This window comes from Phyllobates terribilis, unplaced genomic scaffold (genome assembly GCF_046119375.1).
Source record: "Phyllobates terribilis strain yellow unplaced genomic scaffold, ASM4611937v1 Scaffold_2__4_contigs__length_985480577, whole genome shotgun sequence".
NCBI lineage: Eukaryota > Metazoa > Chordata > Amphibia > Anura > Dendrobatidae > Phyllobates > Phyllobates terribilis.
In genome coordinates, this window is record NW_027362762.1 from 615234880 (window position 1) to 615261695 (window position 26816).

Sequence of the window (26816 nt, forward strand, 5' to 3'; positions counted from 1 at the left end):
ACTCACTTATGCTGAGCTCTGTATATATAATGTACTGATAATACAGGGGTGTACTCACTTATGCTGAGCACTGTATATATATTGTACTGATAATACAGGGGGTGTACTCACTTATGCTAAGCCCTGTATATATAATGTACTGATAATACAGTGGTGTACTCACTTATGCTGACTGCTGTATATATAATGTACTGATAATACAGGGGGTGTACTCACTTATGCTGAGCCCTGTATATATTAAATGTACTGATAATACAGGGGGTGTACTCACTTATGCTGAGCGCTGTATATATAATGTACTGATAATACAGGGGGTGTAGTCACTTATGCTGAGCGCTGTATATATAATGTACTGATAATACAGGCGGTGTACTCACTTATGCTGAGCGCTGTATATATAATGTACTGATAATACGGGGTGCACTCACTTAAGCTGTGAACGGTGTATATATTAAATGTATTGATAATACAGGGGGTGTACTCACTTATGCTAAGCGCTGTGTGTGTATATATATATATATATATACACACACACATACATATACACATACAGTACAGACCAAAGGTTTGGACACACCTTCTCATTTAAAGATTTTTCTGTATTTTCATGACTATGACAATTGTACATTCACACTGAAGGCATCAAAACTATGAATTAACACATGTGGAATTATATACTTAACAAAAAAGTGTGAAACAACTGAAAATATGTCTTATATTCTAGGTTCTTCAAAGTAGCCACCTTTTGCATTGATGTCTGCTTTGCACACTCTTGGCATTCTCTTGATGAGCTTCAAGAGGTAGTCACCGGAAATGGTCTTCCAACAATCTTGAAGGAGTTCCCAGAGATGCTTAGCACTTGTTGGCCCTTTTGCCTTCACTCTGCGGTCCAGCTCACCCCAAACCATCTCGATTGGGTTCAGGTCTGGTGACTGTGGAGGCCAGGTCATCTGGCGTGGCACCCCATCACTCTCCTTCTTGGTCAAATAGCCCTTACACAGCCTGGAGGTGTGTTTGGGGTCATTGTCCTGTTGAAAAATAAATGATGGTCCAACTAAACGCAAACCGGATGGAATAGCATGCCGCTGCAAGATGCTGTGCTAGCCATGCTGGTTCAGTATGCCTTCAATTTTGAATAAATCCCCAACAGTGCCACCAGCAAAGCACCCCCACACAATCACACCTCCTCCTCCATGCTTCACGGTGGGAACCAGGCATGTAGAGTCCATCCGTTCACCTTTTCTGCGTCGCACAAAGACACGGTGGTTGGAACCAAAGATCTCAAATTTGGACTCATCAGACCAAAGCACAGATTTCCACTGGTCTAATGTCCATTCCTTGTGTTCTTTAGCCCAAACAAGTCTCTTCTGCTTGTTGCCTGTCCTTAGCAGTGGTTTCCTAGCAGCTATTTTACCATGAAGGCCTGCTGCACAAAGTCTCCTCTTAACTGTTGTTGTAGAGATGTGTCTGCTGCTAGAACTCTGTGTGGCATTGACCTGGTCTCTAATCTGAGCTGCTGTTAACTTGCGATTTCTGAGGCTGGTGACTTGGATACACTTATCCTCAGAATGAGAGGTGACTCTTGGTCTTCCTTTCCTGGGGCGGTCCTCATGTGAGCCAGTTTCTTTGTAGCACTTTATGGTTTTTGCAACTGCACTTGGCGACACTTTCAAAATTTGCCCAATTTTTCGCACTGACTGACCTTCATTTCCTAAAGTAATGATGGCCACTCGTTTTTCTTTACTTAGCTGCTTTTTTCTTGCCATAATACAAATTCTAACAGTCTATTCAGTAGGACTATCAGCTGTGTATCCACCTGACTTCTGCACAACACAACTGATGGTCCCAACCCCATTTATAAGGCAAGAAATCCCACTTATTAAACCTGACAGGGCACACCTGTGAAGTGAAAACCATTTCTGGTGACTACCCCTTGAAGCTCATGAAGAGAATGCCAAGAGTGTGCAAAGCAGTCATCAAAGCAAAAGGTGGCTACTTTGAAGAACCTAGAATATAAGACATATTTTCAGTTGTTTCACACTTTTTTGTTAAGTATATAATTCCACATGTGTTAATTCATCGTTTTGATGCCTTCAGTGTGAATGTACAATTCTCATAGTCATGAAAATACAGAAAAATCTTTAAATGAGAAGGTGTGTCAAAACTTTTGGTCTGTACTGTACTGTACATATATTATATATATATATTGTGGTAGATCGCTCACTCAGCTGCACACGGAGGTAGACACAGGCAGGTATGCGGTGTCTTTAAAACTGCTGGTTGGTTTATTAAAATGCAACATAAACCAAAACGGAGTCTATAAAAGGAAACACAGCCCACTGGGCAAAACAGGAATACAAAGCAAAATGGTAACACAAAAGCACAGTCTTTGTGGTAGCAGGGATCCCCTGCTTAGAGTTCAGCAACTCCAAGTGGTTCAGGATAGCGCCACACAAACAGATCTTGAGTTCCTCTCTCCTGACCTATTGAACACTGAATGCCATTACAGGCTGAGTATTCAATCCCCAGACCACACCCTGAGGTGGAGATATGGTGAATGACCTTCCACCCTTCACAATGTCCATTCACAAAAACCACTCCCTTTTACAATGGCGGTTTAACCCTCTCAGCAAAAAAACATGCTGGAGCACACTTCATGGTTTCAATTCACAGAAGCTAATAGCCTCTGTGAAACATATCTTCCCTCTATCACCTTATCAGTGACTTTGTCACATATCCACCCCCCTGGGCCCAAAGGGGGGGAGGGGGTTGGCACCTTCAATAACTAAGCAGAGAAGTCTGGACAGGGCATCTGCATTATTATGTAGTTTCCCTGGCCTGTGCTCCACATGAAAATTAAAGTCTAAATTGCCAATTTGATGGCCAGGCACTAATCTCTACGATGGCATAGTTCTTTTCACAGGAGGAGAGTTTCCTACTAGGAATAGGACTGGATATTCATCCCCATCTATTCCCTGAGACAACACAGCTCCCAAACCGACCTCGGAGGCGGCAGTCTGAACCACAAACTCCTTAGTGAAGTCAGGCGCTATCAAGACTGGCTGTTAACATAGGGCGAGCTTCAACTCCTGGAATGCCATCTCCGCTTCAGGAGATCACTTGGCCATCGAGGTCTTTGTGCCCTTTAGAAGATCAGTCAGGGGGGCGGCTATACTGGCAAAATTCGGAATAAATTGCCAATAATAACGCACAATTCCTAGAAATGTCCGAACTTGCTACTTGGAGTTCGGTTGAGGACAATTTCGGATAGCCTCCACCTTATTTACTTAAGGCTTTATTTCGCCACTTCCGACGATGTAGGCCAAGTATTTTGCCTCTTCTTTCCCCATGGCGCACTTCTTTGGGTTTATTTTCCTTAGCGTATCCAGTACCACCTGAACCTTCTGTAAATGACTTCCCCAATCCGGGATGAATATTACAATGTCATCCAGGTAAGCTGTGGCATACTTCATGTTAGAGACTAGTCCATGGCCCTCTGGAAGGTAGTTGGGGCTCCGTGCAGACAGAACGGCATCCTGTTGTACTGAAAGCACCCATCAGGAATAGAGAAAGCCATCTTCTCCTTGGCACTTGGTGACAGGAGAATCTGGCAGTATCCTTTCATTTGGTCCAGGGTGGTGATATATCTGGCTGACCCTAGCCTCTTAATGAGCTCATCGACGTGGGACATCGGATATGCATCAAACTTTGACACCTCATTCAGCTTCCTGTAGTCATTACAGAATCGCCATTCTCCATCCGGCTTCGGCACCAGGACAATGGGACTGGACCAGTCGCTCTTTGACTCCTCTATGACACCAAGACTTAACATTCTCCTCACCTCTTTGGAGATCACCTTGCAGCAGGCTTCAGGAATCAGGTACGGGCTTTGATTCACCTGCGTACAACCTGGCAGCTCTGAAAACAAGTGCCGGTTCCGCAGAAGCAGCTCTCGGCACTGTTGCTTCTGGGCCGGTGACAGTGTCTCAGCCACTGTGGCATCCTCAACTCGGGCTTCGGGATGGGCCGTAGCTTCCACCGGTTCTTTGTCTCACCAAGGTTTGAGCAGGTTAATGTGGTACACCTGATACAGCTTTCTTCTCCCTGGTTGGTGGATCTTGTAGTTGACGTCACTCAACTTATCGACTACCTCCTATGGCCCTTTCCACTTGGCTAGGAATTTGCTCTCCACCATGGGGATCAACACCAACACCTGGTCTCCGGGGCTAAACGGTCTCAGTCTCGCTGACCGATTGTAGACCTGGGCCTCTTGGGCTTGAAGGAGGCTTTCCCTTACAATCGGCATCACCCTCGCAATCTGGTCTTGTATCTGGGCCACATGCTCGATGACACTTCGGTGGGGTGTTACCTCAGCTTCCCAGGTCTCCTTTGCAATGTCCAATAGTCCCCAAGGGTGCCGTCCGTAATGCAACTCGAAGGGTGAGATCCCCCGTAGAGGCCTGGGGAACTTCCCGAATAGATAATAGTAGATAGGGGAGTAGGCAATCCCAGTTTTGGCCATCCATAGCCACGACCTTTTTAAGCATGGACTTTAGGGTCTTGTTGAACCCCTCCACCAGGCCGTCCGTCTGCGGATGGTATACTGACATTCTGAGTTGTAGAATCTGGAGAGCCTTACACAACTCCCTCATCACTTTCGACATGAAAGGAGTTCTCTGGTTAGTCAGGATCTCCTTTGGCAAGCCCATCCGAGAAAAGATATGTGCCAGCTCTTGGGCTATGCTCCTGGCAGAGGAGTTTCTCAATTGCACAACCTCTGGGTACCGTGTTGCATAGTCTAGCACAACCAGTATGTATTGGTGACCCCTGACAGACTTAACTAAGGGCCCGACAAAGTCCATGGCAATTCGCTCAAACGGGACCTCAATAATGGGTAATGGATCCCGGGGACTCCGGAAGTGAGACATGGGAGCAGTTAGCTGACAAGTAGGGCAAGACCGGCAGAAATTAACAATGTCTGGGTGACACCCAGGCCAGTAGAACCTCTGCAGGACCCGCTCTTGGGTTTTGTCTACTCCCAGATGCCCACCCAAGACATGCGAGTGAGCCAAATCTAACACCCGATATCTATAGGGACCCGGCACCAAAAACTGCTCTATCACTTCCCCTCTTGGTTTAGTAACCCAATAAAGAAGTTCCTCACTTAAGGTGAAATATGGGAAACTGGTGTCAGCCCCCGACTCTTAAGCAACCCCATTTATCACAGTCACATTGTCAATTGCACCTTTCAACATAAGATCCTGCATTTCCGCCATACCAAAATTCCCCCCAGAAACCCCCAGTTCAGGAATGTCATCCTCCTGGGTCCAAGTCTCATCCTCGTCGCCAGCAGGGGCACACAGAGGGAACTCATCCGTGCTCTGGCTGTAATGGGGATTCTTTGTGGACGAACCAGCTCCGGTCTGATCCAGTGGGCATTCCAGTCTTTCCCCACAAGTCCCAGAACAGCTGGAAGTCCCGCCTGATTATAACTGGGTGTAACAAGTCTCTGACTACCCCGACCTCATGGGACTCAGTACCCCGGATCAACTGGTGGGGGGAGTGTGGCCCTTATCAGAGTCACCAAACTCCCTGAGTCCAAAAGTCCCGACACCAGTACCACATTTATGGCCACTGGACAGGACTGTGGCCCCTCAGCGGGCTGATAGTCCACACTGCAGGAGGGGTATGCATAATACGAACAGCGCCTTCCAATGTTACAGTCTATCTGCTCGGAGGCAATAGGACAAAGGGCAGCTATGTGTCCAGGACAGTGACATCTCCATCAGATTATGTCTTTTCCAGCGGCCTTTGGCAACCCCTCAGGTCCTTGGACTCCCCCCAGCTGTGGCTCCCCCTCTTTTGTGGCTCTGGCTCCATCTGAGTACCGCAGTATGGAGATGCAGCACCGCCCGGCTTCCTTAGGGCCCTCTTGACCACCTGGTATCTTTCTTCAAGGCCAACCAGGTCATCCGCGTTCCGGGGGTCTCCCTGGGCAACCCAGGTCTGCACCAGCTTAGGTAGGGGAGTGCACAAATCTGTCTATGACAACCCACTCGACCATCTGGGCTGGAGTGGAGGACTCCGGCTGTAGTCACTTCTGTACAAGATGCAGAAGGTCGAACATTTGAGAGCGAGGGCGTTTATCACCATCATAAGCCCAGTGGTGGACCCTTTGGGCTCTGACTGACAGTCTCTCCAGCAAGTGCCAGTATTTCAGTTTTAAGTTTACCATATTCCTGGGCATCTTGCAAGGTCAGGTCGTAATAAGCCTTCTGGGACTCATCAGTCAGATAGGGGGCCAGCACCTCTGACCACTGCTCCGGCGGTAGCTTCTCCCACTCTGCCACCCGCTCAAACACAGTCAAAAATGCCTCCGCATCATCACACCTAAGGTCATTTTCTGCATGGCTTGTCTTACCGCTTTTCGGACGTAGGAGTCATCACCTGGAGTTGGGAAGGGGCTGCAGGCTTCCGCGAACTACCTCTGCGAGCAATTACATCTGCTGCTGCTGCTGTCGGATCTCGTCCTGTTTCTGCTGCTGTTGTTGGTGGATCTGTTGAAATAGGAGCTTGCTTGTTTCCTGCTGAGCTTTCACCAGGCGCTTGATGAGGTTCTCCATGTTGTCTGTTGTAGTTTCCTGGGGATCTTGAAAGCATTCTCCACCACCTGTGGTAGATCGCTCACTCAGCTGCACACGGAGGTAGACACAGGTACACTGTCTCTTTAAAACTGCTGGTTGGTTTATTAAAATGCAGCATAAACCAACACTGAGTCCATAAAAGAAAACCCAGCCTGCTGGACAAAACAGGAATACAAAGCAAAATGGTAACCCAAAAGCAGTCTTTGTGGTAGCAGGGATCCCCTTGCTTAGAGTTCAGCAACTCCACATGGTTCAGGATAGCTTAGTAAGCCTTTGCAGGTGTTTTTTGTTAATTATTCTAATGTACTGAGATAATGACTTTTGTGTTTTCATTGGCTGTAAGCCATAATTATCAACATTAACAGAAATAAACACATGAAATAGATCACTCTGTTTGTAATGACTCTATATAATATAGGAGTTTCACTTTTTGTATTGAAGAACTGAAATAAATTAACTTTTTGATGATATTCTAATTTACTGAGAGGCACATATATACATATGTACATATACATATATATATATACACACACACACACACACACACACATACATACATACACATATATATATATATATATATACACACTAGATGGTGGCCCGATTCTAATGCATCGGGTATTCTAGAATAGGTATGCGGCCGACCGGGCACAATCAGCAGAGCTGTGTTTAAATTTTGCGCCAAAATCGCTGATTGGTCGCGTTCGGCGACCACGGCCAATCAGCACAGCGGTGTTTAAATTTGGCGCCAATACTGCTGACTGGTCGCAGCCCCTGACCGCGACCAATCAGCAGAGCGGGGTTTAAATTTGGCGCCAAAATGGCTGATTGGTCGTGGCCGGCGACCGCGACCAATCAGCAGAGCGTTGTTTAAATTTGGCGCCAATCTCGCTAATTGCTGGCGGCCGCGACCAATCAGCAGAGCGGGGTTTAAATTTGGCACCAATAATGCTGATGGGTCGCGGCCGGCGACCGCGACCAATCAGCAGAGCGGGGTTTAAATTTGGCCCCAATACTGCTGATTGGTCGCGGAGTCGGCGACCGTGACCAATCAGCAGAGCGTTGTTTAAATTTGGCACAAAAAACGCAGATTGGTCGCGGCCGGTGGTTGCGACCAATCAGCAGAGTGAGGTTTAAATTTGGCGCCAATACTGCTGACTGGTCACGGCCGACAACCGTGACCAATCAGCAGAGCGGTGTTTAAATTTTGCGCCAATACTGCTGATTGATCTCGGCCAGCGACCGTGATCAATCAGCAGAGCGTTGTTTAAATTTGGCGCCAATCTCGCTGATTGGACGCGTCCGCCGTCCGCGACCAATCAGCAGAGCGTTGTTTCAATTTGGCGCCAAGCTCGGTGATTGGTTGCGGCTGGCGTCCGCGACCAATTAGCACAGCAGTGTTTAAATGTGGCGGCAAGATCGGTGACTGGTCGCGGCCGCTATTTAAATGTGGCGCCCAAATCGGTGATTGGTCGCGGGCAGCGGTAGCGACCAATCAGTAGAGCGGTGTTTAAATTTTGCGCCAATACTGCTGATTGATCTCGGTCAGCGACCGCGATCAATCAGCAGAGCGTTGCTTAAATTTGGCGCCAATCTCGTTGATTGGTCGCGGACTCCAGCCGCGACCAATCAGCAGAGCGTTGTTTAAATTTGGCGACAATCTCGCTGATTGGACGCGTCCGCCGTCCGCGACCAATCAGCAGAGCGTTGTTTAAATTTGGCGCCAAGCTCGGTGATTGGTTGCGGCTGGCGTCCGCGACCAATTAGCACAGCAGTGTTTAAATGTGGCGGCAAGATCGGTGATTGGTCGCGGCCGCTATTTAAATGTGGCGCCCAAATCGGTGATTGGTCGCGGGCAGCGGTAGCGACCAATCAGCAGAGCGGTGTTTAACTTTAGCGCCAAGATCACTGATTGGTCGCGTGCGCAGAGCGCGACCAATCAGCGAATCGTATTGGTGAGGAGCGGAATCGTATTAGTGAGGACCGGGGAGCGCCGCTGCCTGTGCGGGTACTTCGGCTGCGAGAACCCGGGACATGAGCGGGCGCTCGGAGCAGAAGTATCCCGACCCGCAGCGCCGCTCCCCGGTCCTCCCTTCACACCCTAGCCGCTGATGTCCCCACAGTATCCGCATGGTGTTACAAAGGTCCGGACATTTGTGTTAAAAATCGGTGATTGGTCGCTGGCGCTGCCCGCGACCAATCACCGATTTGGGCGCCAAATTTAAATATCGACCGCAACCAATCACCGATCTTGACTCCACATTTAAACACCGCTGTGCTGATTGGTCGCGGCCGATATTTAAATTTGGCGCCCAAATCGGTGATTGGTCGCGGGCAGCGCCAGCGACCAATCACCGATTTTTAACACAAATGTCCGGACCTTTGTAACACCATGTGGATACTGTGGGGACATCAGCGGCTAGGGTGTGAAGGGAGGACCGGGGAGTGGCGCTGCGGGTCGGGATACTTCTGCTGCGAGCGCCCGCTCATGTCCCGGGTTCTCGGAGCGGAACTATCCGCACAGGCAGCGCCGCTGACATCCATGCGGCTAGGGTGTGAAGGGAGGACCGGGGAGCGGCGCTGACATCCAATTGGTCGCGCCCGCTATTTAAATGTGCCGCACAAATCGGTGATTGGTCGCGGGCCAAGACCGCGACCAATCACTGATCTTGCGGCTAAAGTTAACCACTACTGTGCTGATCGGGCAGCGTCCGCGACCACAACCAATCACCGATTTGGGCGCCAAATTTAAATATCGGCCGCGACCAATCACCGATCTTGGCTCCAGATTTAAACACCGCTGTGCTGATTGGTCGCGGCCGATATTTAAATTTAGCGCCCAAGTCGGTGATTGGTAGCGGGCAGCGTCCGCGACCAATCAGCACAGCGGTATTTAACTTTTGCGCTAAGATCAGTGATTGGTCGGGTCCGAAGACCGCGACCAATCATCGAATCGTCTTGGTGAGGACCGGGGAGCGGCGCTGCCTGTGCGGCTACTTCCGCTGCGAGAACCCGGGACATAGCGGGCGCTCGCAGCAGAAGTATCCCGACCCGCAGCGCCGCTCCCCGGTCCTCCCTTCCGCATGGAGGTCAGCGGTGCCGGCGGTCCTTCCGCTGCTACCGGCCGGGAGATGAGCGCCTCGCGCCGCTCATCTCCCGGATGCATCTCCGTCCCGCAGATGGGTCCGGCGGTCGGGGTCCTTCTGCTGATACCGGCCGGGAGATGAGCGCCTCGCGCCGGTCATCTCCCGGCTGCATCGCCGTTCAGCTCTGTCCCGCAGATGAGCCGCTAACGGCCGCCATCTTTTTTCTGAAATCCCGCGGCGCTGATTGGCCGCTGCCGGACCAATGAGCGACGGGGGATTTCCTGGACAGACAGACACATGGGATAAGACGATTATATATATACACACACACACACACATATAAACACAGACATATATATATATATATATATATATATATATATATAATATGTACTGAGAATGCAGATGGCGTATTTACTTATGCTGAGCCCTGTATATATACTGTACTGATAATATGGAGGTGTACTCACTTATGCTAAGCGATGTATATATATATATATATATATATATATATAATGTCCGATATTATGGGGGTGTACTCACTTATGTTGAGAGCTGTATATATAATGTACTGATAATAAGGGGGCGTACTCACAAATTTGTCTCTCCATCAATTAAAATTAAAAAAATCACTCCTACTCACCTTTTCCATCGCTCCCCTGCAGCACGTCACCTGTGTTATCTTACTAAAATGGCGCCGGAATCAGCGCCTGCATAGCGCGCTATCCGGCGCCATTTTAGTGAAGACACATTTTCAGAGTGCATTCAACAAAATGGCACTAGAGTACGCACGGCACCATTTTGTTGAAGACACACTGCAAATGTGTCTTCACTAAAATGGAACTGGATAGCGCGTTAAACGTATGCGCCGATTCCGACGCCGAACTCCTCCCCCGGCCTAAACAGAGACGCCGCAGAAACACTCCTCTCAGTCAGGTAAGTTCTTATGGTGTCGGAGATTGCGGTATGCGGCGCCACACTCCTCTTACCTGTCACCTGTAAGGCTTAGTGTCCACGATGCAGAAATGAAGCAGAAATTCTGCATCTCCTTGGCATAAAAAAGCATGTGGTTTTTACGTGCGTTTTTGTCGCTTTTTTGATGCGTTTTTGCATGCGGATTTGCCAAGCATTTTTCCAATGCATTGTATAGACAAATCAGCATACAGAAACGCACAAGTATTGGTCATGTCCGGATTTTTTCTGCAACTAAAATCCGCGCAGAAAAAATAAGAACCATGTGCACAGAACTTGCAGCATGTCATAGGAAGTCATGGGATAAGGTATGCAATGCGTTTCTGGTGCGTTTCCACGCTGCAAATCCGCACCAAAAACGCATCATGGGCACACAGAGTAACGGCTGGATGCGTTCTTCTGTCTGGGGCCAGACTGCGCAGGCACAGTCTATAGAGGCTTCGGACAGACGGACACATCCCTGATTATATTATAGATTTATCATGCTGCTGAAGTCGCTTCTGTACATTCAGAGGGGGCAACTGGTGAAAAATGAAAGACATAAAATGGGCTGGAATAGAGATTTTTCTGGTTCTTACAAATTCAGTGCTGATCTCTTTCTTTGTGAAACGGCATGTGCTCTTTAGTGCAGCGTTCCACACAGAATGCACAACAATGCTGTTCTCAAAGGGCTAGTTGATGGAGGAGAATTAATCATATACACAAATTTCAAGAATTTTTTCAACTTCTAGTGTAGATTGGGCAAGTTCTCCTGCTATTTAATCTCTCCATACCTTTTTATCAACCAACATGTGCAGAACACTGACCGACACTTCAGAGCATGGTATTTTAAAGATCGAGCTGAAAAAGAAGGAAAGACAGATATAACTAAATCATCAATCTCCATCTTTATTTAGTTTCCACTTTCTCTAGTTTGTTGTATTTTTATTCTACCTTGACATAGCATGACTAAATATAACTCCATATTTGCAACCATATGCCATCCAGTTGCATTTTTTTCACTTTAGGAATGGTAGTCAGTAAATTATAGCACACAAATATTTATAATATAACTAGGAAAATGTTCTTCTGTCCGAAGCCTCTATACTCTGCGCATGTGCACTGCGTCTGGGCAGTATGGCCAGAGAAATACATCCCAGGCAGGTAGGAGGATGATGCTGGAGGAGGAGTGTGGCGCCAGAGATAGCATTATGCGTAGGCACTGACCGCATATCGCGATCTACGGCGCCAGTGGGGAAATACTGTGATCTTCAGACAGTGGAGCTGAAGTCCGCGCTTGCACATAGCGCAGACAATAAAAATAAAAAGGAGCTGGAATCAGCGCATGTGCATACTGTGTAATCTGGCGCCATTTTGTTGTACACGCTGAAAGTTTGTCTTCAACAAAATGGTGCTGGAGATCGTGCTATGCGCAGGCACTGACTAAGGCGCCACACTCCTCCGGCCTCTCCGGAGATCACAGTGTCTTCAACAAAATGGCGCCGGTTAGCGCGATGTGCACACGTGCTGATTCTGGCACAATTTTATTTAGATGACGCAGGCCACTCGCTGCAGGGAAGCGGTGGAAAGGTGAGTAGAAGTGTTTTTTTTATTATTTTATTTATGGATGGGGAACATATACCAGGCTAAGGGACCAGGATTGGTGACCATATACCAGGGTTGAGGGACAAGGATTGGGGAGCATATACCAGGATGGGGGACCAGGATTGGGGAGCATATACAAAGATGCGGGAAAGCATACACCAGGATGGGGGACCAGGATTGGGGAGCATATACAAGGATGGGGGAAAGTATATACCAGGATGCGGGACCAGGATTGGGGAGTATATACCAGAATGCGGGACCAGGATTGGGGAGCATATACCAAGATGGGGAAAAGCATATACCAGGATGGGGACCAGGATTGGGGAGCATATACCAGGATTGGGAACCAGGATTTGTGAGCGTATACCAGGATTACCAGGATAGGGGACCAGAATGGGGGAGTAGCATATACCAGGATACAGGAGCTTATACCAGGATGGGGGACCATATGGCAAGATGGGGGGCCAGGGTGGGGGAGCATATACCAGGATAGGGGACCAGAATGGGGGGGGGGGGTGAGTATATACCAGGATGGGGGAGCATATTCCAGGATGTGGGAGCATATACCGGGATGAGGGACCACGATGAAGGGAAGCAGATAACAGGATGGGGAGCATATACCAGGATGGGGGAGCATAAACAAGGATGGGGGACCATATACCGGGATGGGGGACCAGGATGGGGTAAACCATATACCAGGATGGGGGAGCATACATCAGGAAGGGGGAGCATATACCAGGATGGGGGAGCAGGATGGAGGATTATATACCAGGATGGAGTAACAAGATGGGGGAGCATATACCAGGATGGGGGAGCATATACCAGGATAGGGGACCAAGATGAAGGGAAGGATATACCAGGATGGGAAGCATATACCAGGATGGGTGAGCAGGATAGGGAAGCATATACCTGGATGGTGGAGCAGGAAAGGGAAGCATATACAAGGATGGGGGAAACCATATACCAGGATGCAGGAGCATAGACCAAGATGGGGGATCAGGATTGGGGAGAATATACCAGGATGGGGAATCATATACCGGGATGGGAGACCAGGATGGTGGAGCATATACAAGGATCAGGAAAAACATATACCGGGATGGGGGAGCATATTCCAGGATGGGGGAAACCATATACCAAGATCGAGGACCGGGATGGGGGAGCTTATACCAGGATAGGGAGCATATACCAGGATGGGGGAGCATATACCAGGATGGGGGATCATATTCCAGGATGGGGGATCATATTCCAGGATGGGGGAGCATATTCCAGGATGGTGGACCAGGGTAGGGGAGCATATGCCAGGATGGGGGAGCATATACCAGGATGGGGGACCAAGATGAAGGGAAACATATGCCAGGATGGGGGAGCAGGATAGGGAAGCATATACAAGGATGGGTACCAGGATGGGGGAGCATATACTAGGATGGGGGAAACCATATACCAGGATGGGGGAGAGCATATACCAGGATAGAGGAGCGTATACCAGGATGAGGGACCATATACCAAGATGGAGGACCAGGATGGGGTAGCATATACCAGGATGGGGGAACATATACCAGGATGGGGGACCAAGATGAAGGGAAGCATATACCAGGATGGGGGACCAGGTTGATGGAGCATATACCAGGATGGGGGAAACCATATACCAGGATGGGGGAGCAAATACCAGATGGTTGACCAGGATGGGGGAGCATATATCAAGATGGGGGACCAGAATGGGGGAGCATATGCCATGATGTGGGAGCATATACCAGGATGGGGGAGCATACACCATGATGGTGGAGCATATACCAGGATGGGGGAGCATATACTAGGATGGTGGACCAGGATGGGGAAGCATATACCAGGATGGGGGAGCAGGATTGGGGAGCATATACAAGGATGGGTACCTGGATGGGGGAGCATATACTAGGATGGGGGAAACCATATACCAGGATGGGGGAGCATATACCAAGATGGGGGAGCAGGATGGGGGGGCATATACCAGGATAGAGGAGCGTATACCAGGATGAGGGACCATATACCAAGATGGAGGACCAGGATGGGGTAGCATATACCAGGATGGGGGAGCATATACCGGGATGGGGGACCAAGATGAAGGGAAGCATATATCAGGATGATGGAGCATATACCAGGATGGGGGAAACCATATACCAGGATGGGGGAGCAAATACCAAGATGGGGGACCAGGATGGGGGAGCATATATCAAGATGGGGGACCAAGATGGGGGAGCATATGTCATGATGGGGGAGCATATACCAGGATGGGGGAGCATACACATTGATGGTGGAGCATATACCAGGATGAGGGAGCATATACTAGGATGGGGGAAACCACATACCAGGATGGGGGAGCAAATACCAAGATGGGGGACCATGATGGGGGGGGCATATACCAGGATAGAGGAGCGTATACCAGGATGAGGGACCATATACCAAGATGGAGGACCAGGATGGGGTAGCATATACCAGGATGGGGAGCATATACCGGGATGGGGGACCAAGATGAAGGGGAAGCATATACCAGGATGGGTGACCACGATGATGGAGCATATACTAGGATGGGGGAAACCATATACCAGGATGGGGGAGCAAATACCAAGATGGGGGACCAGGATGAGGGAGCATATATCAAGATGGGGGACCAGAATGGGGGAGCATATGCCACAATGGGGGAGCATATACCAGGATGGGGGAGCATACACCATGATGGTGGAGCATATACCAGGATGGGGGAGCATATACTAGGATGGTGGACCAGGATAGGGGAGCATATACAAGGATCGGGGATCATATACTAGGATGGTGGACCAGGATGGGGAAGCATATACCAGTATGGGGGAGCAGGACTGGGGAGCATATACAAGGATGGGTACCAGGATGGGGGATCATATACTAGGATGGGGGAAACCATATACCAGGATGGGGGAAACCATATACCAAGATAGGGGACCAGGAAGGGGGGGGGGGGCATATACCAGGATAGAGGAGTGTATACCAGGATGAGGGACCATATACCAAGATGGAGGACCAGGATGGGGTAGCATATACCAGGATGGGGGACCAAGATGAAGGGAAGCATATATCAGGATGGGGGACCAGGATGATGGAGCATATACCAGGATGGGGGAAACCATATACCAGGATGGGGGAGCAAATAGCAAGAAGGGGGACCAGGATGGGGGAGCATATATCAAGATGAGCGACCAGAATGGGGGAGCATATGCCATGATGGGGGAGCAAATACCAGGATGGGGGAGCATACACCATGATGGTGGAGCATATACCAGGATGGGGGAGCATATACTAGGATGGGGGACCAGGATAGGGGAGCATATACAAGGATCGGCGATCATATACTAGGATGGTGGACCACGATGGGGAAGCATATACCAGGATGGGGGAGCAGGATTGGGGAGCATATACCAGGGCAAGGCACCAGGGTGGGGGATCATATACCAGGATAGGGGACCATATACCAATAAAAATGCTCGCCACATGTGCGTAGAACGGGTTTAATAGCTAGTGTTTATTATATACACACAGACCCTCGTACTGAGAAATCTATTTGTTGGACTCATCAAATCATGGACCTCACAAGTAAACCCTATGGTATGTAGTACCAAGCACCTTAGCAGCAGATCATTTAAATGTTGTACTTGTGAGGTAGGTCTTCTGCTTATTTTTTCAGCAAATGCCACAGACGTATGCACTGGGTACTTGAAGACCAAATCAACTTCTTGAAAACTTTGGTCTGCTGCTCAGACTACTGAACGAAAAAAAATGTGGGCACAATATCCTGATGAAAGAAGCCACTGCTATGAAGGGGTATTAAAGAAAATTACACTTACTCAAAACAAAGATGTAGTTCATGAGACTCAAGGCATTCAGAAATCATTCGGCAAAGAAAATCTGCATATGCGGATCCTATTTCAGATTAGAAAAGGAAGGAAAAGGATTCAGCTAGAATGAAAAGGTGTCAACTCCTAAGAACTTAACACAAAATAGTTAAGTGAAAATGTAACCCTTTAAAATATTATGTTCACTAAGTACATTGATAACAAATCCTAACAATATGTTGTCAATGTCAAATAGGATTCTTGTCTGGTTCTTGTTTGTATGACGAATGCACAATGCCACATTGACTACTCTTAATTCTGCTTATTTTTCTAGGAATACCAATTAAAAACCATATCCTGTCTACTTTAATATACCTTTTTTAAAACTTTTTCCTTTAGCTAGTCCCATTAGGGTCTTTTCACTTTTAACTGCTCTATTTGAACTACAATGTATTGGCATATCTCCAGGGCCAGCATTGTGGGGGACTGGGCAATTGCTCAGGGCCTCCACGCCCCTGAGGGCCCCCAGTGTCTACAGCAGAAGCTATACTGTAGCTACATTACACTGTGACAGGTCAAGTGAATGTAATGTTACTCCTGGCGCTGAACTATGCGGGAGCTAGAAGAACTGAAGAGCATGGCCAGCCTTACCTATGTGCAACCTGTGCGGCCACCAGACAACAGAGGGGGCTCTGCAGGGAGACATCAAATCATCATGATATGCTGTAAACTGCTCCATGCTTGGGCAAAAAATAGGGAGCGACTTCTCTCCGTCCTCTGTGCTCTGCTCTTGGTCTTTTCTGCCATCGGCACCAGAGAGTGGAGGGAGAAGTGCCTGCACTGCTCCAAGTGGAGAAGCTGTGGTCAAACATCTAGCTCTCTCCTGGAGCCCCCAGGAAGAAAAATAGCTTCTACATAGGCGAGCATAATGTATGCTATATGTGGTGTAGTGTGTGTTATTTGTAATGTACTATGTGTAATTTTTAGGTGTCATGTATAGGATGTATATACACTTCTCAAAAAAATAAAGGGAACACTTAAACAACAGAATATAACGCCAAGTAAATCAAACTTCTGTGAAATCAAACTGTCCACTTAGGAAGCAACACTGATTGACAATCAATTTCACATGCTGTTGTGCAAATGGAATAGACAATAGATGGAAATTATTGGCAATTATCAAGACACCCTCAGTAAAGGAGTGGTTCTGCCGGTGGGGACCACAGACCACATCTCAGTACCAATGCTTTCTGGCTGATGTTTTGGTCACTTTTGAATGTTGGTTGTGCTTTCACACTCGTGGTAGCATGAGCGGACTCTACAACCCACAGAAGTTGCTCAGGTAGTGCAGCTCATCCAGGATGGCACATCAATACGAGCTGTGGCAAGAAGGTTTGCTGTGTCTGTCAGCGTAGAGTCCAGAGGCTGGAGGCACTAGCAGGAGACGTGGAGGGGGCCGTAGGAGGGCAACAACCCAGCAGCAGGACCACTACCTCCGCCTTTGTGCAAGGAGGAACAGGAGGAGCACTGCCAGAGCCCTGCAAAATGACCTCCAGCAGGCCACAAATGTGCATGTGTCTGCACAAACACTTAGAAACCAACTCCATGAGGATGGTATGAGGGCCCGACGTCCACAGATGGGGGTTGTGCTCACAGCCCAACAGCATGCAGGATGCTTGGCATTTGACACAGAACACCAGGATTGGCAAAGACGCCACTGGCGCCCTGTGCTTTTCACAGATGAAAGCAGGTTCACACTGAGCACATGTGACAGAGTCTGGAGATGCCGTGGAGAGCGATCTGCTGCCTGCAACATCCTTCAGCATGACCGATTTGGCAGTGGGTCAGTAATGGTGTGGGGTGGCATTTCTTTGGAGGGCCACACAACCCTCCATGTGATTGCCAGAGGTAGCCTGACTGCCATTAGGTACCATATATATATATATGTAACATCCTATACATTATATAGGGTGTAGCAAAGACAGGGAGGCTAGAGTTAAATCCTAGCTCAACACTTTGACTGAACTGAGACTAACTCAGCCGTGTATGTGCAGCAATGGTCTATTTATTTAGATAGCACATGGACAAGGCTAGGGATTTTGTGTTTATGGTTTTATATATATGTATATGTGCGATATAATGATGTCAGCCTGTGAAGTGACGCCAGCATGCTCTGCAGCTATGGGCCACGGAATAGACTGCGGCTGTACAGTAAGTGTGGGGCAGGAAACCAGTTAGTAAAAGAAGGAAGAGGAGTAAGCTGGTCGGCATGGAACTGGGGACAATTCAGACATTTGGCTTTTTTTTTTTTTTTTTTTTTAGTATTCGAGCACTGTGGAGACACAATGAAGGCCATATAATTAGGGAAGGGGGGGGGGCACTATGTGACAGCAGACTGCTGAATTGTGACAGCGTGCGATGTGTATGCTGTCAGGATTCCCCAGAGCAAATTTTCAGTTGAGAGAAACAGGAGACGTTAGTCAGTACATGATCACAAGTCTGCAAATCGCATGTGAGCACTCAAGTGACGACCGCTCGGCAAGCAGAGTGAAAGTCTATATTACACACCTACTTTAGGGTTCGCCATGTCAGTGACTTTCAGAAGTACAAACACAGGGGGACCTGCCAGTCTGGCATAGCAAAGAAGGGAGAAGCCACCAGGTACCAGCCTTTTGAGCTAGTAATCCTGGTTACATCATAGCCAGACGGATATTAAATGTTTTCTCTGAAATGTGGCAGCATCAGAGTAAATATACACAGCTGCAATTAGGCTATGTGCCCATGATGCAGAAATGCTCTGGATTTTTCCTGAGCGTTTCTGCATCTCCCTGGCAGAAAAAAACGCATGCGGATTGTACATGCGGATTGTACATGCGTTTTTCCTGCCAAGGACATACGGATGTAAAGCGTTCCTCACATGCATTTCCGCATGCGGATTGTATGTGCGGATTGTACATGCGCTTTTCCTGCCAGGGACATGCGGATGTGAAGCGGTCTTCACTTGCATTTCCGCATGTGGTTGACAAGCGCTTTCCAAGCGATTTTAGCATCACTTGGAAAGTGCTTGACAACTTGGTCACACTATATAAATCCATGCAACCGGCATGGATTTATATAGTGTGACGGTAAAAGAATGATAAAAAAAAAAATAAATCTATACTTACTTTCTGATGGCCCCCGGAGTCTTTATTCGATCCGTCCTGGTTTGCCAGCTGCTCACGGTACACTGAAGGACCTGCCATCACATGACTAAATGACATCAGCGCAGGTCCTTCAGTCCACCGCGATCTGCCGGCAAGCAAAGACAAGGAGACCGGGGGCCAACAGAAGGCAAGTATAACATTTATTTTTTTATTTTATTCTTTTTTTTTTACAGGTTCTATGGTACTCGGGTCCGGAGGAGAGTCTCCTCTTCTCCAAACACGGGTACCATCCGCACATTGAATCGCTTGAATTCCGCAAGTACAGATGCAGTGATGCGGAATCCATGCGTTCTAATGAAAATCAATGGCAGCGAAAACGCAGCATTTCTGCAAAATAATTCATAGTGCTGCATTTTTTTTTCGCAATGATAATCTGCAGCGGAAATTTCTGCAGCATGTGCACAGCACATGCGGATTATCATTGGGGACCATGGCAGGCCTTCTATCAAGCGTTTTTTTAAGCGGTTCTGCAGCGGAATTGCCGCTGCGGAAACGCTTAAAAAATGCATCATGGGCACACAGCCTAATAAAGCAGATCTCTGACTCATGGGGCCTGGGGTTTGTGCAGTAAGAACCAACTGTCAGGTCCTTATCTTGTTGGCTTTTGGCCTCAGAAATGGCATTTTTGTTATCATCCCACAAGTGTTCTATCGGATTAAGATCCAAGGATTGGGCTGGCCACTCCATGACCTCAATTTTGTTGGACTGGAACCAAGATTTTGCTCGTTTACTGATGTGTTTAGGGTCGTTGCCTTGTTGAAACACCCATTTCAAGGGCATAACCTCTTCAATGTAAGGCAACATGACCTCTTCAAGTATTTTAATATATGCAAACTGGTCTATGATTCATGGTATGCAGTAAATAGGTCCAGCACCATAGTAAGAGAAACATGTCTATATCATGATGATTGCACCACCATGCTTCACTGTCTTCAGAGTGTACTGTGGCTTGAATGCACTGTCTGTGGCCCTTGGACCCAAAAAGAACAAGTTTACTTCCATCAGTCCACAAAATGTTTCTCCATTTCTCTTTAGGCCAGTTGATGTTTTCTTTGGCAAATTGTATCCACTTCAGTAGTTGTGTTTTTTTTTTTTCTCAACAGTGGGATTAGCGTCTTCTAACTGTCACAGTACTCAAAGGTAACTACAGACTGTCTTTGATCATTCTGGAGCTGATCATTGGCTGAGCTTTTGCCACTCTGGCTATTCTTCGATCCATTTGAATGGTAGTCTTCCGTTTTCTTCCACGTCTCTCTGGTTTTGCTTTCCATTTTAAAGCATTGGAGATCATTTTAGCTGAACAGCCTATCATTGTCTGCACTTCTTTATAAGTTTTACCTTCTCCAATCAACTTTTTAATCAAAGTTCGCTGCTTTTCTGAACAAGATCTCGAACGACCTATATTTCTCAGGCTTCCAAGGAGAAATGCATGTACAACATGTGCTGGCTTCACCCTTAAATAAGGGCCACCTGATTCACACCTGTTTCTTCACAGAATGATTGACCTCACTAATTGAACTCCACACTGCTATTATTTTGAACACAACACATTTCAATTAGTTATTCAAATATAGACTCAAAAACCTGCAGATCATGAATGCTGAGTCTGTTGGTTTTCTTAGAATCTACTGCACTAACTGGTAAATTGTTTGACATGTGGTAATATAATTTATACCAAAAACAGTTATTAATCTGGTTAGTTATATTGGGCTGCTATTATTTTGAACACTACTCTACATATGTGTGTGTAATATACAGTGTTTGAGTCACATACTGTGTTTGCGTGTATGCAGCATCCATATTTATAAATCCAAGCTGAACAGACGAGAGTTCATAGGTGTAAACATGTCGGCAATTGACCAACGAATGAGCAAAACGCTGCTCATTCATCGCGTGATTGGACTGTTTATGGCGCAACAAAAATCATTGTTCTCTGCAGTTCATTGCCCAGTGAAAACTGCAGATAAGATGCTGACAACATGATATGGGGACAGATTGATCTAGTAGCAATCGTTCTGTGCACATTATTCTTCTGAATCCGTGTAAAAGAGACCGGTAAACAAGCACCGAACGACTTCAATATTGTCAATCGCGCTTGTTTAACGCACTGAACTCATGTAAATGCAACCTAAATGTTTCTGTGTGATGGTGCAATATGTGAGCATTTAGGGACCTTCTCCTTTAAGGCCCCGTCACACTTAGCGACGCTGCAACGATCCCGACAACGATACGACTTGTCAGGGATCGTTGCTGCGTCACTATGTGGTCGCTGGTGAGCGGTCAAACAGGCAGGCTCACCAACGATCAGGGGAGCAGCGACATCGTGGAAAGAATCTTTCCACGATGTCCTGCTCCTGGTTACCAGCCTGCTGAAGCAGGAGCAGGCTGGTAACCATGATAAACATTGGGTTACTAGGGGCACACGCGCACCTAGTAACCCGCTGTTTATCATGGTTACCACTCTGCTACAGTGAGCGGGAGGTTACCACTCACTTTAGCAGGCTCGCAACCATGATAAACAACGGGTTACTAAGTGCGCGTGTGCCCCTAGTAACCCGATGTTTATCATGGTTACCAGCCTGATCACTGGTCCTGCTGGTCACACACAGTGATGTGTGCTGACCAGCGGGAGAGCAACGACCAAAAAATGGTCCAGGACACTTTGCAGCGATCAGCGACCTCACAGCAGGGGCCTGATCGCTGCAAAGTGTCACACATAGCGACATCCCTGATGAGGTCGCTGTTGCGTCACCAAAACCGTGACACAGCAGCGATCTCGCTATGTGAGACGGGGGGCTTTAGTGACTGGACACAATTTTTGAAATCTGACCAGTGTCACTTTATGTAGTAACATCTCTGGAATGCTTCAACATACCCCATGGATTTTGAGAATGTTTTTTTCATGACACATTACACTTTATAATAATGGTAAATTTAGGTTAATATGTTTTACATTTTATTTATAATTATATCAGAAATTTGACAAAATTTTTTAAAAAATTGCAATTTTCAGACTTTGGCTATCCTTTTAATCCACATAGTCATACCACACATATACCAAAAACATAATAAATAACAGTTTCCACATGTCTGCTTTACATCAGCACCATTTGTAAAATGTCATTTTGTTACCAATAAGTCATGTCAGTAAGGTGTTAAACCCCCTGCCTAATAAGCCCTTTATTATGTTTGACTCAAACAGATCTTCAGAAAAAGTATTTCTAAAGTCCCTTTTTCATACGCAAATTAATATTTTAACTAGTTGATGGGCCGTTAGTTTCCCCAGATTAGTCGTCCCGTTCAGCATGTTATGCCCCTGTCGGCATGTTAACAATTCGCAAGAAAAGGTGTCATCGGCAGCCCTCTGCAAAAATCGCACACGTGCGCAACTTTCTTTCATACAAGTCATTGAAACTCAAAAACTGGGTGTACGCTCCCCGGCTTAAAAGGCGCACGGCGCATGTCCGGAAGCAGAGAAAAAGCATGACGTTAACGGAGGAGAAGAAAATCATTAACGTCAGGCTTCTTCTCTGCTTCCGGACTGCGCCTGTGAAGTCGCAAAAAGTACACCCGGATTCTGAGGTGAAATAACTGGTATGAAAGAAAGTTGCGCACATGCACGAGTTTTGCAGGGAGCTGCCGATGATGCTGACTCTTGTAAATTATGTTATCACACTCACAGGGGCGTGATAAAATGCTGAGTGGGGCGACTAGTCTGGAGAAACAAACGCCCCATTAACTAGTCAAAGGTTCATTTGCATATGAAAAACTGACGCTAAAAATACTTTTTCTATAGATCTGTTTTTTATCAAATGTAATTAAAGGACTATTAGGCAAGGTATTTATAAAGGAAGATACAAATGCTGGCGGTCTGAGGGGAATAAGGGATCTGGCAGGTTCCCTTTAAATGGTTTGATAAAACTAACAATCAGCTGGTATTCACCCTCCCTGGGGCCAGCGCTCTATCTCTGCTGATGCTTTGGTGATTTTGTATAAGCCGCAGCCGTGATGTCACAATGTCACATGATGCGCTGCAGCATATCACTAAGATCAGCAGCTCGTGCTGTCTACATTGGCAGAGCTTCTAAGCTTAGTGATTGGCTGCAGCTGGGATGTCACTGCTGCAGCCTATACACACTTTCTGATGCAGTGACGGATACACTCCAATGGCCCAGGAGAGGGTGAGTAAAAGCTCATTATTTTTTTTTATCATGGTAAAGACAAATTTGCGCAAAAAAATTAAAGAGGAAAAGCCCTGTATTATATTTCAGATTACCTGTCTCAGCTTTAGCCAGTAGTGGGCTAATTAGTGTGTTACATGCAGGCCCGGCATACTTCCGGCAAAACATGGTAAGTGCTGCAGTAAGAGTACGAGATGCTGGTGCAGAGAGTGAAAGTACCTACAAAAAACAACAAAAGGAGAATTAAGAATATATTTAACCTTGGGGAGGTGTAAGAGAGGGCGCTTTAAAAAAAAATGCCAGTATGAAATACCATGAAAAAGGTACAGTGTCTTGAAAAAGTGTTCATATCCCATGAAAGATTCCACATTTTTTCACGTTATACCCACAAATCAAATGCACCTAATTTTTCAGATTATACTCTTTGAGCACATGGCGGGGATGGGAAGGAGCGCTACTTGGCTTTTAGAACGCAGATTCCGTTTGAATAGATTGTGGGCTCCATTAGTTGAGCCCCTGAGGTGCCAGAACATCAGAAACTCTCCCCCCCAGGTAACCCCATATTGGAAACTCCACTGCCTAAGAAATTCATCTAGGGGTGAGTATTTTGAACCCATAGGTGACGCACAGAATTTTATAACATTGAGACGTAGAAATATGATGTTTTTGTGGTCAAAATTTAATTTTTGTATTTGCTGCAAATTTTTCAGGCACACAAGGGTTAATAGGTGAAATTGGACCCCATAATTAATTGCACAATTTTTCCCGAACGCGGTGATCCCCCATATGTTGTCAGAAATTACCGTATTTTTCAGACCATAAGACACACTGTTTTCCACCAAATTTGGGAGAAAAATGGGGATGGGGAGTGGGGGGAGTGTGTCTTATGGTCCGAACGTAGCTTACCAGTGAGTTGCGGTGGTGGTGAAGCGGGATCGCAGGAAGCAGGGTCCCTCACTCAGGAACCTGGCGGCAGAAGCGGCGCAATGCTGCAGGCCCAGTATTGGCAATCAGACAGAGCTTTCTTGGCAGCCATTTTCCTGAAGCCGTAGGCCGCATGTGCAGACTGAGATCAACCGCGCATGTGCCACCTCCGGCAGCCATCTTCCTGAAGCCGTGGGCGTCAGGGAAATGGCCGACGAGATTCCAATCTGTGCAAGCGCCGGCTCAGGCGGCCATTTCCCTGAAGACCACGGCTTCAAGAAGCTGGCCGCTGGAAAAGCAATGCGCTCTGCCTCACCGCCAACCCCGGCCCCACCCCCTCCCCCCGCTTCTGGGGCACCCCTTCTCCCACCCAGGTCCCGCAGCATTGCTCCACTTCTGGCACTGCCAGCTTACTCTGTGACCCTGCCTCCTGAGACCCTTGCTCCACTGCTGTCAACCCCCAGGTAAGATACTTATTCGGACTATAATACGGACCCCATCTTATAAAATATATTTTTTCCCTATTTTCCACTCCAAAATTTGGGGTGTGTCTTATGGTCTGGTGTGTCTTATAGTCTAAAAAACACGATACTGTTAAGCCACACGTCAGGGCTGAGAAGGAAGGAGCTCTATTTAGATTTTGGAGCATAGATTTTGCTAGAATAGTTAGCGGGCAACATTTGCGGAGACCCAAAGATGCCAGAACAGGAGAAAACCCCCAAAAGTAACCCCATTGTAGAAATTGCACATCTCAATGAAATCATCTACGGCTGCAGTGACTATTTTGTAACATCCACGCCAGGGCTTTATTCTGTAGAATTGCAAGTATGCCAGTATAGTGGCCATATACCGTGCCCCCATACAGTGTAAAACCCCCATATATTGTAGCCCCTCATAGATTGTGCCCAGCTTGTGCTTTTGGCGATACGCATCCCATAAATTGTTAAGTGCTCTCCCCACTACAAAAATGCCAAATGTGTGGCCGCTTACGGAGGTTTGTGTGGGATACATTAGTGTTTTTAATGGTAACATTTTGGGGTACATAATAATTTTTGATCGCTTCCAGAATAAGGCTGGATCACATTCTTGTGTTATAGGCAGAGTGCTTATGCCAGAGTTTCCGTGTAAATCCCACAAAAATATTATCCGGACGAAACCCCAGACAGAACCACCCACTATAATGAGGCCGATTGAGACACTTTGGGCTTCATTTGCCGTCTGCTCCAGTGGTGTCCATCTTTTTACGCGTGCATAGATCTGTGGTCGCCCACATTTGTTCACTAAAAAGACACCGTCGCAACACAGACCAGTCCAAAGTGCCTCCATCGGCCTCATATGTGAGTGGTTTTGTCTGAATCACGGTTTTGGAGAATGTACACGGAAAACCGATGCAAGAGCTCAGTGGAGAGCGCAGGATAAATGTGAACAGAGCCTTATTCCGATTTTTGGGAGGCAGCAGTACAAGAATAGTTCTTATTTTTATTTGTGAACGGCTCATCATGCGGTGTAACTGATAAGGCAGATTTATTCTTCGGGTCGGTGCTCTTACAGCGATACCAGATTTAGATCTGTTTTGTTTTTTTTGTTTTTTTTTAGGTTTTGCTGCCATTGCCCAGTAAAAGTGCAAAGTAGTTTTTTTCATCACCATATTCTGAGAGCTGTAACTTTTTCTTTTTTTTTTTTTGCGAACATCACAGTATGAGGGCTTACTTTTTGCGAGACGAGTTGCAGATATTTGGTACCATTTTGGGTTACATAATTTTGGAAAGTTTTTTATTCAGATTTTTCTAAGACAGAATGAACAAAAACCATTCTTAGCGACGTTCACCGTGCAGTAAAAGTGATGAGACCGAATTGTTGGTTAGGTCGGCACGACTACAGCGATACCAGATTTATATTGTGTTTTTTGATTTGCTATTTCTACAGATTAAAAACAATATTTCACAAAAATGAACTGCTTTTTGCATCATATTCTGGGAGCTGTAACTTTTTTATTTTTTTGCCGAATGCGCCATATTAGGGCTTTTGTTTGTCAGGACTGTATGGCGTTTTCATTTATAACATTTTTTTTGTTACATATGGCTTTTTTATTGCTTTTTATTCACTATTTTGTCAGTATGATGAAAAGGCGACATTTTTGGTGTGTTTTTTCTTTATTTTATACAAAGAGGGAAAGTGGAAAGCCGGATTTTGGTAAGAACTTACTTGTAAAATCCTTTTCAGCGAAGGAAGGAAGGGAGACACAGATTCTCTACTTCGTGGGTAGGCGGAGCCCCATAGGATAGTCACCTCAGATTGGAAAATGACGACCGGCCCCTCCAGTATATAGGCTCCTCCTACTCCCATGTTCATCAGTCCGTACACAAGCTAAGGAAGAGCAGAC

General features: G+C 46.9%; 1 protein-coding gene across 1 annotated transcript in view; it reads right to left on the minus strand.

Annotated features, from left to right (window-relative positions):
- The window catches only part of FANCE (FA complementation group E), a 226620-nt gene that overhangs the window by 172852 nt on the left and 26952 nt on the right, over positions 1 to 26816 (minus strand). Inside the window, exons 6-8 of the mRNA XM_073670648.1 lie at positions 23605 to 23728; positions 16138 to 16213; positions 11476 to 11542 (exon numbers count right to left, since the gene is read on the minus strand). Of these exons, the coding sequence (XP_073526749.1) occupies positions 11476 to 11542; positions 16138 to 16213; positions 23605 to 23728 (267 nt within the window). The remainder of the gene's footprint in view (positions 1 to 11475; positions 11543 to 16137; positions 16214 to 23604; positions 23729 to 26816) is intronic.